Source organism: Podarcis pityusensis (assembly GCF_964106645.2).
Source record: "Podarcis pityusensis genome assembly, chromosome: 6".
Taxonomy (NCBI): domain Eukaryota; kingdom Metazoa; phylum Chordata; class Lepidosauria; order Squamata; family Lacertidae; genus Podarcis; species Podarcis pityusensis.
In genome coordinates, this window is record NC_138030.1 from 75,952,931 (window position 1) to 75,969,492 (window position 16,562).

Consider the following 16,562-nt stretch of genomic DNA (forward strand, 5'->3'; position numbering starts at 1 on the left):
TGGCCTTGGCTGGGGAGGGCGAGGTATAAATAAAAATTATTATTATTATTATTTTGTCCTTATCGTTAAGACATGCTGTTCTTTCCCAAAGGCAGGTCTCCTTGGCTTTTCTTGCATCTTAACATAAAGAAAATATAGGGTCTTGTGGCACAGCCTCCCACCATGCTGGTGCAAATATTTGGGGCAACCACCCTACTGAAACAGCACAGTCAAAGAGGGCCAGTACCAAACACTTGAATCAACTGTTGATCTGAACAGTCTACTTGCACATAATTTCTGTTATTCTGACAACTCTCACCCACCTGAGGAGGTTTCTAGCAAACAGGAGGTACCAGGCCTAAAATGGGAAACCACAAGCCTCAGGAAGCGCTTAAAACAGACCTGCAAATAGGCACTTACCTGTGCCAAGTATGAATTTCTCCTTAGGCAACCAAATGTTAATCCAGAGTCTTTTCTTTAAAACATCCATGCAGCTTTTCTACAGCATAAACCTTTTAAAAATACAAGAAATCCATTTCACATATTCAGTTCTCCAGTTCTCTTATGATCATTTAGTATTTCACCATGAATCAGTCTGTTAATACTTTTACCTTCATACTTGCAGAAGCTGCCATTGAATTATTTTCCACAGCTGAGATACTTTCCCCATAATCACGAAAAGCAGCTTTCTGGTTTTAACTCCTCTTCTTGGAATTTGGAAGGTTGAAGGAGCTATAGGAGGAAGCAGACTGAAAAATGCTGGAGGGAGAAGTTTATTCCCAGGCTCCCTGTTCCAAGACGTGTTGTGGTTACTCTGGTTTGGCCCCATTAATTGAAAGTGGCTTCCGGATCTGAGCTTAGCAAGCATTGCCAAATTAAGAAGGTATGGAGAACAGAGAAAAGCCCAGCTGCGAACAGTCCTTTGGAGTAAAATGTGAATTGCCACCCAAACCTAAGCATGTTTGCATGGAAGTAAGTCTTACTGAGTTCAGTGGAGCTCATTTCTGAGTAAACGTGATTAGAATTGCAGTGTTATCTCTATGCATGTTTATTTTGAAATAAGCCCCGCTGTGTTGAACAGGGCTTATTCCACTGTAAACCAAAGGCCTGGGACAAGCCTCCTTGAGCACAGCTGGACCTGTCTTTCAAGTCAGCATATTTAGGATTGAGCCGCCTATGTCAGTTTGGGTAAAAAGGGGTGTGTGCTTTACATTCAGGCTGTAAAGGAAAGAAGGGAGAGAATTTCTTATTTGAAGTTACCTCAAAGCAGAGGTGCTAGACGTCTCTTTCCTCACCAGTCCCAGAGCAACTGTTCTTTTGCCAACAACTTGTAAGGGTATGAAATTAAAGGATTTGTTTTAATTTGTAAGGGGCTGTATTTAATTTTAAAAACCTATATGAGCAGGCAGACAGGCTGTTTGAAATTGTGGGTTGGTAATTGTCGCGGGCTTGCTTGCAAGGCTGGACCAGAAATAATTGCTGTGCAATCTTCTTGGGAAGCCAGATGGATGTAACAGCCAGCCGTTCCACCTGAGGCTGCGGAAGAAAACGCAGCTGATCCTGGGATCTGTAGCTTGTTAAGGGTGCTTACGTCACAGAGTTACAGTTCCCGGCACCCTTTACAAGCTATATTTCTTAGGATTCTCCGTGAATGTTAAAATGGTGTAGCAACACTTTAATGGTATGGTGTACATGTGACCTAAGTCACATTGGGAGCTGCCTTAGCTGAAAAGTAACTTGCAAATGCATAGAATGCATTATTGTGGCTAGACCCCCAAACCTTGTGACTGTTTTGACAGTGAAGGCACAGCAGAGGAAATGCTCCAGGAGGTCAAATTGTCTCCGTGCGTTTCAGGTATAAGTGGAAAGCTGAAACAAAAGAGTAAGCAAAAGAAAACAGAACAGTGAAAGTTGAGGAAATTAAGAAAACACTGAGCAGAGTAGAGGAAAGAAAGGGGGGGTCACTGTCGTATGGTGAGTCAAGGACAAGAAAGTTTGGTTCACAGAACGGGAAGCACCTATGATGAGAAGAGTCCATAACTCCCTAGAGACTTAGGGACCTATAACATGGGCCATGAAGCTAGTAAGGGAATGTGCTTCAGTCCTGATAGGATAATTTCGGCACCCCTTGTAAATGCCTCTGAGGAGGAAAAGTGGCAGCTCAAACAAAAGGAGTCTGATCCATCTGACAGCTTCCCAATGCTCTCTTCTGTCCTCAAAGTTCCCTGCCTAAGAAGAAAAGTAAAATAACAGTTCAGAGTCATCCAGTGGTGAAACCACAGTTCCAAGGCAGAACATTTCTTCTTTAAATCCTTTCTTGCTTGTTCAGTAACTAAATCAGACAGCTCCATTTATCCTGCCAGGCTGTTTTGTCCATGCATGCCCACGTGCCCTACACCTGATGTCAGATGAGGGGCAGGTAAAGGTGGGGCTTGGTTGAAAGGGGCTTTGCAGGCACAATCGGCTGGTTGAAGTGCTGTGCTCAGCAAACCCAAACCTCTGGGGCAGTGCTTCCCAAGCACCCAACAATCAGCTGATTGTCAGGAACTTGGGAAGCACAGCACAAGGGGCTCTGCAAGCTTCATTCAGAAAGAAAAAAAGTTCTGTGTTTTATGTGGCGCACTCCTCTCTCAGAAGGAAGCAGGTTGTATTCAGAGTGCTTCCCCAAGCACTTTGAATACAAGCTGCTTTCTCTGCAGAGGGACAAATGCTCCAGTTTTAGAAACATCTTCAGCTGATGGTCCATTAAAAGGGAGCCTCTTTGAAGGCACACTAAATCCTTATCTTTCAGTGTGGTTGCTCTAGCAGACAAATCAGCATCTGCAGCAACCTCCTTTGAACTTTGCCTCTTGTCAGTCACCTGATGTCATGACACCCTGTGACCAACAAGTGGTTGGCTCCTCCCACCCGTCAGTTGGTCTGCAGTGGGTGAGGGAGATAAGAATCCAGCTGCCCATTCCTAGTGTAGTTGGTCCTGAGCTAGATGGACCAATGATCTGACTCAGTGTAAGGCAGCTTCTTAGGTTCTTGTGCTCCACCTTGGTTAGGGGAATACATCTACTAATGGTCCATTCCTTAATTGTATCCGGCTCAGGGAGACGCTGCACTGGTGTTTGCATGGCCCGTCAAGTAGCTTAAGAGAACAAAAGTTGGGAAGCAGGCACACGGAATTGTGAACCGTCAAAAAGCATGAAAGACTCCATGTAGCACTAAGCAGTAAAGAGGTCCTGTGGTGGTCTCCTGGTCTCCAGCGTGCAAATACTCTTTCAAAGCGTTAGGATTTCATGTAGCAGTGGATCGCTTCCTCAGTTTTGCCACATCTATCCCCACAACACAACACCTGCCCCAAAACTTCGGAGTAATATGAGGCCATTGGATATCCGCGAGGCTATAAAGTACCCCACAGAAGAGCACAAAATGGGTGGCTGTGTAACATAGGGCAGCTCTCCTGTGATTCTGGCAAAACCAGTAAGTAAGGCTCTGCCTGCCTGCCTGCCTGCGCCATTTCCTTGTAAGTGTAAAGGTAGAATGTTGTGTATCAAGAAGTAATTGCTCATGCAATCACTTTATATAGCCCAGGTTAATAGTAGTAGTAGTAGTAGTAATAGTAGTAGTAGTAGTAGTAGTAGTAGTAGTAATAAAACAACACTTCTATTATTTATATGCTGCCCATCTGACTGGGTTGCCCCAGCCACTCTGGGTGGCTTCCAACAATTATAAAACCACAGTAAAACATCAAACAATAAAAACTTGCCTTCACTTCTTTATTTGTCTCCAGTGTAAGGATGCCACAGTATAAGCCTTTTATCAGTCTTGGCCGTCAATCATTTTGCCTTCATGAATCTTAAAAGTGTGTGAGGGGGGGTGTCTCTCTATTTTTGTGATTCCAAAGCATCCTTGCATCACGCATCTGGAAAAACCAGTTAATTCTGCAGTCTAAACCTACTCCACCTCCATGCCCCACCTAGCAAAGGGTGTATGGAGAATAGAAGTGGCGAATGAGGTGAGACTTCCTTATCTCTACAGTCACCCCTTGTCATTATAAATCAATTGCAACCACCTCTGTGCTGCTTGCATTCCAACTAGGCAATGGAAGCAACTTATCTTCTCTCTCACCCTGCTCTACAAAGCTGCCAAGGCTCTCAAAAGCTTCTCCGTGGCTGCAGCAGAGGCAGTTTAGGCAGAGGTCTGGCTAGCTGGAGCTAACCCTCTTGTTACTTAGTCACATCAAAAGTTCAGTATAAGCAAGTTGCAGGATTTGAGTGCAAGAGCACTCTTCCCCTGCTGCTAATTAATTAAACAGGCACACACACATGTATAGTGGGTTGCCTAAGGCTTCCTAGAAACACTTGGCTGGAACTCTGTAAAGGGGCCACTCATGTATAAGCCCCATTAAAATTGTGTGTGAATAACATGGCAGGATTACACCTTAAGTGTCCAAGCAGGGATTTCAAACACATACTAATTTATCATCATAGCTGTTCTGCCATGCCAACTGTTCCATGTGGGAAAGGCCCTCATAATTGCTCTTTGTTTTGTAAGGCACTGGCAAATAAGGGAGGACAAAGATGCTGTTAGGTGCCTTCGCGAATCACTGCCAAAGTTCAGGCGGTTATTTGGTCACAAAGCAGGCTTTGGCAAGGAACATGGAAATACAGTGTGTTACACTACCACTGCTGGACTTACAAAGGCCAGTGTCTACGGCAGCTTTCTGCTCTGATAAGGTCCTTAAGCCTTTCTTCAGCAGAATGGCTGCATGCTCAAAATGTATGGGTTTGTACCAAGAGTCTGGAATCATTGTCCTATTTTCGTTTTTTTTAGCTTGGGAACATCCCGAGATCTCCAAAGTGGAACTAAAATACACAGAAGAGTTCATTTGTTTCAACAAGTGGCCTAAAAGTGGCTTTCTCCCTTCTATGGCCAGTTTGGCTGACATTTAATCCATGCAAGGCTGGGAGCTTGGTTTCTGCATTGGAAACTAGTAAATGTCATTCGCACAGATTTACACATTCAGTAGACTGAGGCAGCTTTCATCTGCAAAGTGTCAAAGTTCAATGGATGCCAAGTCTGGGGGGAGGGGGACGAGGAATGGTTTCTGCTGTCTTCATACATTTTGCCTACATCAACTGGATCTGTTTTTTCCTTTGCTCACAGGAAAGGGGTGTGTGTGTTTATGTGTTGCTATATACAGTTGTGCATTTTGGTCCTGTTTGTGGGTTGCTACTTGCAGTTAATCTGGGAGTGTTTATACAGTGCAGTCCCTATGCATATTAATTCCAAAGGAAATCCCACTCTGTTCCATGGTGCATGCTCTCAGGTATTTAGGATTTTCGGTGTTGCGTTCTGTGGTTAGCACTGCAGATTGCAAAGAACACAAGTATCGCAGAAAACAGGAGTCCTGTGTCAGGCTCTTTCCACTGGTAGGGTCTAGTTCAACTTGCTCTGTACCCTGATGCTATTTCAATCATTTCACCAGCAGCAGCCAATTAAAAGCACATTGAAATGATGGAAGGGCTCAGGGTAGGTTAAGCTAGTTGTGGGAGTATGGGAGGGTAGAAAAGCTCAATGCAGACCTGCAGATTTTGTTACAACAGCCTGTTACTCTTTGTAATGTGAAGGGGAAGGCAAGTGAAATCCCTGCAATGGAACAGAGAAAGAAAATAATATAGACAAAGCCCAGAGAAAATCTTTTCAGCACAGGAAAACCTTCTGCTACGTGAACACTGGATTGTAAAGGTTCTATGAAAGTACAATTACTGCCCAATTAAAGAAAACTTAATCAATTGATTCAACAAATTGAATAATGTATATTGTATAATGCTCAGGCAATTTGTTTTAAAGATTTAAACTTGTTTATCAGCTTGTTTTATGGGGGGATACATGCTTGGTTTTGGAGGTACCATCTTAGGCTATATGTTCCCTTCTCTGTGAAAGTGAAGGGAGAGTACCTCTTCCAATGTGGACCTAGCCAATTTTAGGGGAGTGGACTCAGGTTTCGCTATCTGAACACAATGCGTTATCAGGAAATCATTTGTTAGGTAAGCATTCGCCGAATGAGTCAATGATTTCCATCAATTTCTGTGGTAAAAATTCTACTGTGTTCCCGGCTATGGAATTTTGACCCCAAAGTGATGAAGAAACTCAAGAAAACCCTCTGAAACTTTGCAGAAGGGAAATAAGGAATGTCCAGTGTCTCACTCCCTCTCTCCCCAATGATTTCTGGTGAAACGGCTGCACACACCGGCAAAACACAAAAAAGTGAGACTTGTTTAAGGTTGCTTATTTGTTTACAGGCAGGTCTGGCTATTTGGATATCTGAATCTGCAGTGTGTATAGTGAGGTTTGGATACTAATTGCTCTTGTTTGGATAAGTGAATTTTCATATAATGAACATTTGGATAGTGGGGCCTGTGTGTATATTAAAATGTGTTGGGGAAGTCTTTTCAGTTGATTTAAAACAGGGGCAGGGAACTTGTAGCCCCCCCAGATGTTGCTGACCTATAATTTTCTAGCATCCCTGACTGTTCACCATGCTAGCTTAGTCTGATGGGAGTTAGATACCAACAATATCTGGAAGGCCACGTGTTCTCCGCACTGAGTCAAAAGTTTCTTTTTTAACTAACTGATTAATTAATTAAAGGTTACAGTCCTGGTTAAAAGAACAGAGCTCTGGTCAACACATTCTCTTACTGGAGGCGAAAGAGGGGAGCAGGCCAGTCCCACACACCATAGTGGATTTCTGGCAAAACAATTGGCTACGGCCTCTGCTTCTTCCATATTTTCTTTCCCTTGTGGGCTGGCAGTTGGAAGTGTGTGGATAATTAGTACTGGGGCGAGGCTGGATGTGGCCAGTTGTTGACACCTCAAGAATACCGTCAAACAGAGGTGGTCAAAATGCTGTTAACTAATCTCATGGAAAGTTGTATCTGGGTGAAATGGAACATGGTAAGGGACATATTACAGTTCTGCCAACACAGAATTTGTGAGGTGATTCTCTCTTGAATCAAAACTGTTGAACGGTTAATAAGAACTGTAGAACAACTATGCCAAAATTGCTATTGCAGATTTTAAGATGCCTTTCTACCCTAATGGGGGAACCAGTTACTATTTATTTCAATGGGAGAATAAGCCAAGGGGGAGGGGAGGAAATTCTTAAAGCAGACTCCTGCAGTTTATTTTTTTCTCTTATTAGCTGTTCATCTCCACAATAGCCTACGAAAAGAGTTCTCCAAAGCCTAATTATAATAAATTTGTGGATGACTCATGCTGACCACATTCGCAATTCCTCTTCTCCCCACAGAAATCTTGGATAGTCCCACAGCACATTATTATTTTCCCTGATAATTTTCTCAGAACTGCAAGCTTCCTTGGCGCACGTTAAGGCACACATTTTGATTTAATATTTCTGTAGAACCCCATCTGATTTAGAAGTTTCAGGCAGCTAGCAGTAAAAGCAGGACGAAGAAACCAAAACCCATCAAATATCCAACACGCCAAACAGGACTACATGTGAGGGGAAATAGGGTACTAGCAGAAACGGCATTCCCATGTTTAGCTCTTTCTCCTCAATCTAGTATGTGGTAGCACACGCCATTTATAATTATGCCATGGTGCTGTTAACAGATTGTAGGCCTCAAGGCAGGGGGCCCCAGTTACTCTTAGCACTTTTGAAGTAGTTGTTTCTTATGTACCTTCCCACAGACATGCTCACATCATTCCTGTCCCCTCCAACAATTCTCTCCCCCTAAGCTACTTTTCCATTGTAGGGGAATTTTTCGGCACTTTCCCACCCAGATCTGTAGCCAAGCTGGGGCAAATGGGTACCCAGCCACCCGTGAGCTGTGCTTTACCTCTGCTGTCTCCTCCACCCCATTTTTTTTTTGGGGGGGGGGTTGTCTTTTTAATTTGTGACAATGACAGCCTCCACCTAAAGCAGTGTTTCCCAAACTTGGGTTCTCCAGCTGTTTTGGGACTACAACTCCCATCATCTCTAGCTAGAAAGACCAGTGGTCAGGGATGATGGGAATTGTAGTCCTGAAACAGCTGGAGGCCCAAGTTTGGGAAACCCTGATCCAGAGCATGACAGCTTGTTTTAAAAACAGGAGCAATTTAAGAACCGGGCCCTCTGAAAAAAAATTAGTGAACAAGGCAGGGTACATGTATAACAGAACCTCAGCTGGAAGAGCCCCTCCCCCAAAGTCAGCCCAGCAGCCATGAAGGGGGGAAAAATCAAATTAATTTCCACAGTTGGATTCCAATCACCTAGCCCTAGAAAGGACGGTAGAGACAAAAAGATTGGGTGCCCCCTGAGCATTTCAGCGCCAGATTGGTTTGCCCCTTTGTTACTGAAAGGATCATCACAAGGATAGGAGTGGAATTGGGATTGTTGCCTGAGTGAAGTAAAAGAAGGGTAGTAACAAAGGAAGGAATGGTCCAGTGACACCCGTGCCCTGGGAATTTATTTGAGAATTTCTACATCCCTGTGTGCAATATGCATTCTCTCAGGCTGCATCCACACCATATTTTTACAGCGCTGTTGAATCCCTTTAAGAATAATGACTCCCCCCAAAAAAGAATCCTGGGAATTCTACAGTTAGTTAAGGGTGTGGAGAGTTTTTAGGAGACCCCTATTCCCCTCACATAACTACAATTCCCAAGTTCCATGGGAGGAGAGATGGATTGTTAAACTACTCTGGAAATTGTGAGAATCGGGGTCTCCCAACAACTCTTGGCCCCCTTAACAAACTACAGTTTCCCAGGATTAATTTTTTTTGGGGGGGGGGGGACTACAACAGTTAAAAACGGCTTAGTAGTTCTTTAATTGTATGGTGCAGATGTGGTCTCACTCTCAAAGGCCATAGGTGGGGAAGTTACACTTTTGGGTCAAGATTCAGTCCTCAGTATCTGTAGAAAAGTTTTGTGTTCATTTGTTCAATTTGTATCCTGCCCCTTTCTCTCTGAAGGGTACCCAGGGCAGTCAGCAGCACAAAACCCGAAATAAAACAACATCCAGTATGCAATAATTAAAATGCCCTAAAACTCCTGAACGCACCTATCCCCTGCCGAAAGCCTGGACAAATAGCAAAACATAACCATTTCCAGAAGGGTAGCTGTGTTAGCCTGTTGCAGCAAAAACAACACCAGCTGCATCTGATGAAGCAGGACTCTGGTTCATGAAAACTAAGCCATAATAAATGTGTTAGCCTTTAAGGTGCCACAAGGCATTTTGTTGTTATATAAAAATGGATGTCAGATGGCTGGGATCAGAAAGCCCTCTTCCCAGAGAACTGCTGCGAATTGATATCTAAGCCCTGTTTTGACTCAATGGAAGCCATCTTCATTTATTCGTCACCATAGATTGCAGTTTACAGAATAATAATAGATTCTCTGCCCCTTAAAACCCCAAATTTTGACAGTGGAGAAGGCAATGATTTTGTTTTTTCTGATAATCATTTTTAATTTTGTCTTGAACTGAAATTGCATTAGCCTTTCACTTTTGTTTTTTATTGTCCTGTATGACTGATGAGATTTATCCTTGCACTCTCCATTAATGGTGGGGTTTTGAAATTTAATTTTCTGTCTCGCATTTTTTCTTCTTCTTCTTAGGTTTTGTGCAATGGCCCAGGAACTTGCGTTCCCATATGCGCATCTGCCCTCCTGCTCAGGATGCTGGGGATAAAAAGCGTAACCATTGTATACGTCGAGAGCATCTGCCGCGTGGAAAACCTGTCTCTGTCCGGGAAGATCCTTTACCACTTTTCAGATTATTTCATCGTCCAGTGGCCTGCGCTCAAAGAAAAATATCCCAAGTCTCTCTATCTTGGGCGAATCGTGTGACAAGAAAGGACAAGCTCAATGTGTTTTAGTACCAACGCTGATGTTTTTTTCCAACCGGTCCTTCATACGTTTACACAAGTCAAGCAAGACTCATTAGTGTATTTCTAAAAACCAAAGTGGACCATATGTGCGTACCACCCAGTATTGCATAGCTGGACACCACAAGATTATGCTTCTCTTTCCAGTTGCCGTCAGGAACTCAACTCTACCTCTGTTGCGTCACTTTGGTTTCCAGGACTGCCGTCCTTCATCCTCATCTCTTAAAAAAGCCCCTTTCTGATGAGTCAGGGAATAAGGTAAATGGAGTAATATGGCAGGGGGGAAAGAATATTAGTTTGTGATGAATGCACAGTGGAGTGGATTATTTATGCAGTGTCCATCAAGGTGCATGGCACTGTAAAAAACAGTAAGAAAAAAAAGCCTCCCCCCTCCCCAGCTTTCATTGGATATAAGTATTTATTTCAATTTTCTTTGTGTTGATTTCCCTTCTTTCCTTTATGTTTTGTATGCACACACATACACACACACACACACACTTTTATCCGTATAAAACATGAAACTGACGTTTGATGTTGGCTTATCCCTAAGGTACCACCTAGGAATCATGGAAGTAGGGCTGGTCCCCCGCAATCATCTCATTCCCAATCACATAATAATGTTTTATTCACCTACTGTCACAAGTTTTTCCCCAGTCACTAAAGGCGAGGATGTTGGCTGGTGCTCTAGTCTATTGCAATGAGATCCCGTTGAGATTTTATATGGAGAATTCCAACTGATAAGATACTGGCCTTGGTCAGATGTTGACATTCCACATTTCCTTCTGCCCTCTTTTCCATGTGGAACAAGTCAGAACTGGAATGGGCTGTATTTATTTGGACACAGTTTCTCCCTGACCTGTTCACTCTACCCGTTACCCGCCTTCTGGTGTAAGACTATGTGGTGTGTTGGGATCCTGAGGTCTCTCCTCAAAGGCCATTCGGGGCAGTGGCTTTAGAGCCATAGCTGCACTGAGCGGTTGCTTAAACATGCCCCTTAAATTATAAGAAACAGAATCTTGTTCTGGTACCACAGCCCTTGTTTCCTGTATGCAAGCAGCAAAATCCCTAGTGAATATTTTGTGCATAAAGGAAACGGTCGTATTAACTTGGCCTGAGGACAGTTTTCGTTCTGCAGCCTTTCCAAAAAAGAAACCCCACAGCATTAAATCCACTATCATTTTTCCTTTTGGCCTCTCAAAAGTTGGCCCTGTGTTCTAAAGTAAGCTTTCTAAAGCATTGTGTTTAATTGTTAAGATAAATAAAGAGGTAGCGGATGTCACAAGCAGATGAACCGCATGTGCACAAGGGAGACAGATTTTTTCCAAGCTGAGCGTTAAATCTTTTAACAGTGTTGAATTACAGGGAGGAAACTGTCATTAGGAAGCAGTGAGACTCTTTAGCCCACTTTGCAGCCCCATGTGTGTATAATGAGCGTTAATGATGCCAAAAAAAGGTAAAATGTCACTTTCTCAGTGAACTTAAGTATATGTAGGTTTTGTATGTTTAAAAGTTCAAGACATGTTTAGTTAGCGTGTGAAGCCATTCCCTCCCTTAAATGGGAAATGGCATTTAATATCAAACACTGTTAGCAAAATCTAGTCTCCCATAATATCTATTTTCTAAGTCTGTTGCAGCCTTTTTTCGCCCATCTGGCAAATCATAACTATATATGTTGTTCTGTATATAGAGCAATGTAAACACATCTGTCATCTGCATATACTGAGTCACATCGATGAACAAATTTTGGCTGGAGAAACATATACATTGAAGAGAGTAACAGAAAAGTGGGAAAGGTCCACATGATGCACAAACGAAACACAAGGAAGCCGAACAATAATCCTATACATCACTGCAAGAGAGTGATAGTTTTTACTTTCTATAGTAACTGTGACTTTTGATCATTTTTTCTAGAGGGATGTTAAAATATGGAGAGGGATAGCTTTGATACGAAGAAGCGAAGGTGCCTGTGGTTTGCAAACTGTTCGGATGAGTAGGGTTTTTTTAAAAAAAATTAAAAGCCTGCTTCTCTATGAGTATTCATCTTGATGCTGCCATGTTGATACGGGAAATAACATTTATCAGAAGGTGCTCTTCAGTTTGGCCGAAAGGTATGCTTCAATTAATATCCCATGAAGCCTAATTCACATTTTGGGAACACTCTGTTTTCATTTCGGCAGAGGAACTGGCATCTACATGAAGCTACTGGAAGACATCATCTGGTGATTTGGAGCATGGCGCCACCAACATGCAGGTCTACCCAGCTCCGTATCTCCATTCCATCGGAAAGGCTGTGCAGGAGCTGGACTTGTGTCTGGAGTCTGATGGACTAGATGAGGACCAGTAAAATGATGTTGAATTCTGAGAAGATTGAGATGTTATGGGTCAGCCATTCCCAAGTTCAGGAGTTAGGAAGATGGCCTGCCCTGGGTTGGGTAAAACTCCCACTGAAAGAGTAGCTATGTAACTTGGCAATTCTCATCAATTCCAAGCTGTCACTGGGGCCCAAATGACTACGGTGATAAGGAGTGCTGATGCCCAGCTCTGGATGTTTCACCAGCTACCACTGTTCCTGGACCAAGATAGTCTAACCTTGAATATCTATGTTCTAATAACCTGTACAGGCTACTACAGGTATCCTTGAAAATAGTCCAGAAGCTGCCACTGAAAGAGCAGTGAGAAGGAATCTTATCGCCTGATCTTCACTGCATTGGCTGCCAGTGAACTACCACACACAGTTCAAAGTGCTAGTGTACGAAACCATGAACAACTTGTCACCCAAGTAATCGAAGGAGCGCCTTTCTCAGTACAGTGGTACCTCGGGTTACAGACGCTTCAGGTTACAGACTCCGCTAACCCAGAAACAGTACCTTGGGTTAAGAACTTTGCTTCAGGATGAGAACAGAAATCGCACGGCGGCGGCGGGAGGCCCCATTAGCTAAAGTGGTACCTCAGGTTAAGAACAGACCTCCAGAACGAATTAAGTTCTTAACCCGAGGTACCACTGTACTTTCTAATCTGGACTTTATGATCAATGGGAGAGGCTCTTCTCATGGTTCCATCAGTGTTGGCAGTAAGGAAGATGGTCACACAAGACAGCATTCTCAGGGGCAGCACCTTGCCTATGGAACAAGCTGGTTTTCTCCTCTAGAGGGTAGGACTTGAACCAATGGCTTCAAGTTACAAGAAAGGAGATTCTCAGTAAACATCAAGAAGAACTTTCTGTCAGGAAGAGCCATTTGACAGTGGAGCGGTCTCCCTTCAAAGGTTGTGGACTCTCCTTCCTTGGAGGTTTTTAAGCAGAAGTTGGATGGCCATCTGTCATGAATGCTTTAGCTGAAATTCCTGCATTGCAGGGGGTTGGACTAGATGACCCTTGGGATCCCTCCCAACTCTACAATTCTATGATTCTATGAACCTCCTCCTGGGTGAAATCAGGTTGTCCCCCACTCTAGGCAGAATTTGGAAGCTCACCTATTTGTCTAGGCCTTGGAGGTTTAACTGGTGTTATGGAGCTCTTAGCTTCTGCTGTTTTTATTGATGAGAACCTGTTAGTTCATTTAATGGTTTTGTGAAGAATGCGTTGTTTTATGCTGTTAGCCACTCTGTGCTCCATTGTAGGATGAAAGGCAGGATACAAAAATGTGAAATATATTTTTTAAAAGAAATTAACAAATATTCCCATCCAGTGTGAATACATAGACCTCAGCTTTCCCTACTGTAGAAAACAGTGTTCGGTTTCTAGTGCATTTTTATCCTTTGGCTTAGGTGTGAAATAAATCAAATACCCAAAAGTAACCTTGTGTTTAGCTGCTGCAGAGCCATTAATGTGTTTAATGGCTTCTCCATGGAATCTAAAGGGATAAAACGCTTTCTTGGGAAGAATTCTGTGCAAAATGTATGGCTCAGCACTTAATATCCTTGGGAATGACCTGACCCTGGCTTCGACTTATGTGTGCTAGCTTTTGGCCTAGTAACTCAAATGGGGGTTATATTATCAGGACTTCCTGCAGCCTTGCAAATTGTTTCGGTAAATAAAGGAAGATGTACTTACTGCCTGTTATGGCTAAAACTCTTTTCGTTCCCTGGGAATATTTATTGCATGGTCCTTATATATTTTTGTGTCACTCGGTTTGTTCTGTAGTCTAAAAGATGCTGCTGCACTGCATTTGCTTACATGTGGAACAACTCCCATAGCTCAGTGTTAATAGAAAACATAGGTGGTTGGAGGACTCTGGTTGGGTCCCCCACATTTCCAGTTGAAGCAGGGATGGGGAAGCTGTGGTCCTCCAGATGTTGTTGGACTCTTAATTCCCATCAGCCCCAACCAGCTGATGATGAAAGTTGTAAGCTGACAACATCTGGAGGGCCAAAGATTCTCTATCCCTGAGTTGAAGGATTTCAGCAAGACAGTGGAGAGACACACTTGCTCAAACTAACAGTAAAGACCTATATACTAAACCAGACCATTTGGTCCATTAATGCTAGATACAACTAAAGCAGATTATCATCATCATATAATTTATATCCTCACCTTTTAAGGGGGAAAATCAGTTAATTGATTTTCAAGTATCCTAACTAACTAACTAACTAACTAACTAACTAACTAGATTTTTAAAAATCCATCAGTTAAGAATAATCTCAGCTGCTAAACAGGATAAGCCTTTTAAACATCAGTAAAGGCCTAAGTGGACGCAGGTGGCGCTGTGGGTTATACCACAGAGCCTAGGACTTGCCGATCAGAAGGGCAGCGGTTCAAATCCCCGCGACGGGGTGAGCTCCCGTTGCTCAGTCCCTGCTCCTGCCAACCTAGCAGTTTGAAAGCACGTCAAAGTGCAAGTAGATAAATAGGTACCGCTCTGGCGGGAAGGTAAACAGTGTTTCCGTGTGCTGCTCTGGTTTCGCCAGAAGCGGCTTAGTCATGCTGGCCACATGACCCGGAAGCTGTACGCCAGCTCCCTCGGCCGCAACCCCAGAGTGCCGCAACCCCAGAGTCGGCCATGACTGGACCTAATGGCCTAAGTAAGCAGGCCTAGGTTTTTAACAAGCATTTAAAACATCCAAGCAATGAAGTTTCCTGAATCTCTTGAGGGTTTCCAGAGGGTTGGTGCAAAAACTGAAAAAGCCCATTTCCAGGATGTTTCCAGAGGACAATTCATGGGGCCATAGTATAGCCAGCAGGGTCTTCTCCTAAAAATGTGAGAAATGGCTGTGGTGCAGAAGCATTTGTGGGCAAGAAAATAGGAGCTGGGTAGTTAACCCTTCCCTTGCCTGCTGCTTTTCCTCTTCAACTCCACCCTTCTCCAGCCCTCTATTTTCTCTCCATTTGCAGGGCAGGAAGGGAGGAAAGGGAGGCGGCCAGGTGGAGAGGTTGCAGAGGAGAAGCTGGGACCAATGAAAGCTTTCCCCCTGCAAATGCCACTCCCCTTCTTCCCACCCTGCTTTGCACATTGGTGCCTCATTGTCAGCAAACAATCAGTTGGGAATCCCTATCAGTTTTCAATGCATAACATAGTTGTTGTTGTTTTTCCAAAGTGGGGAGGGACATGACATTAAAAACTCACGTAGGCCATCCTTAGCAACTTTGAGGCAGGGTGGTAGAGAGATAAAGCTGATATAGGTGTCAGATGCCTTAGTTAGGGTAGGGCAGCAACAAAGAATGCTGCAGCATATGTTTTGCAATTTCTTTAATGGTGTTCTGACAGTCTGGGTATATTAAAAGGCAACCCTAGTAGGGCTGCCCAGGGCAAGATGCATGTTTCTGTTGAGTTTTTTAATTTGCAAAGTCAAAGTCTTTACTTTGATCTGTACTGCAGTTTCATAGGCAGGTGTCATCCCTGCTGCCCTGCCTGCAACCTTTTTGCAGGGTTTTTTGGAAGCCACTCCTGGCTTGTTTAGCTTGTTTTCAGAAGTTATCTGGTGTCAACACATTAACAGACTCTGGAACAGATGGATCTCGCCTAAAGTTGGGAAAACATCTCATCGCCAGTGGAACAAGTAAGATCCATTAGTGGAACAGGCTGTTTCGTTCAGCAACCAAAAGCCAAGGCCAAAGCACATTTTGAAGTCAAATCTGGTGCAAATGCCTTGATCGACCATAACCTTGAGAGAGGAAAGATCTTAACCTAACGCTAAACTGTTACAGCCCAGTTGCTGCCTGCATAACAAAGCACAGGTCAGCTTCAGGCCTTGGTACAATAGAAGAAATATATTGATTTTAAATTTCATTTATTGCGTTCCCAGCACTTCTTTCATCTCTTGCATTGCATTTCATTGTATTACAATGAGTGCAAATGGAATACAAATTGTAATACAATAAAATGCAATTTAAGTGCGGGGGGAGCAATGAAAATGCAATTTTAAAAAATCATACAGTGTCTATCACAGTGCAATACAATTGCGACAAAAAATTGGGAACCGTAGGTCTACCAAACAAACCAGCTGGGTGTTACAGTGCTTTGTCCTTCTGCCAGGATGCTTGGAATGTTTTTACACAGTAAATGTGTGGCCTTTTCCCATCTAGTTCTCTGTATGGCTCCCACTTTACCTCCCACAACAGGCAACACACCTTGGGAGTACAGATCAAGTCAGGAAATGCCACCTGGCCTGACTGTGAAGTTTTCTTCTCTGCCATGCTCATCAAAGAGGATATGTAGCATCAGCAACAACTTGCCCCCCCCAAAAAAAGCTTTCCCAGCAGGATGCTCACTC

At 43.4% G+C, this 16,562-nt stretch overlaps 1 protein-coding gene across 8 annotated transcripts in view; it reads left to right on the top strand.

The window, feature by feature from the left end:
- Nucleotides 1-16,562, top strand: part of ALG14 (ALG14 UDP-N-acetylglucosaminyltransferase subunit) — a 133,171-nt gene that overhangs the window by 35,154 nt on the left and 81,455 nt on the right. For 4 of the 8 annotated variants that reach the window (XM_081008846.1, XM_081008844.1, XM_081008845.1 and 1 more), the window contains exon 4: nucleotides 9,586-10,112. In XM_081008846.1, coding sequence (XP_080864972.1) covers nucleotides 9,586-9,816 — 231 coding nt within the window. In that variant the 3' untranslated portion in view covers nucleotides 9,817-10,112. Of the gene's footprint in view, nucleotides 1-9,585; nucleotides 10,113-11,541; nucleotides 13,924-16,562 lie in introns of those variants that run through there. The other 4 variants (XM_081008849.1, XM_081008843.1, XM_081008850.1 and 1 more) reach the window with 2 other exon arrangements.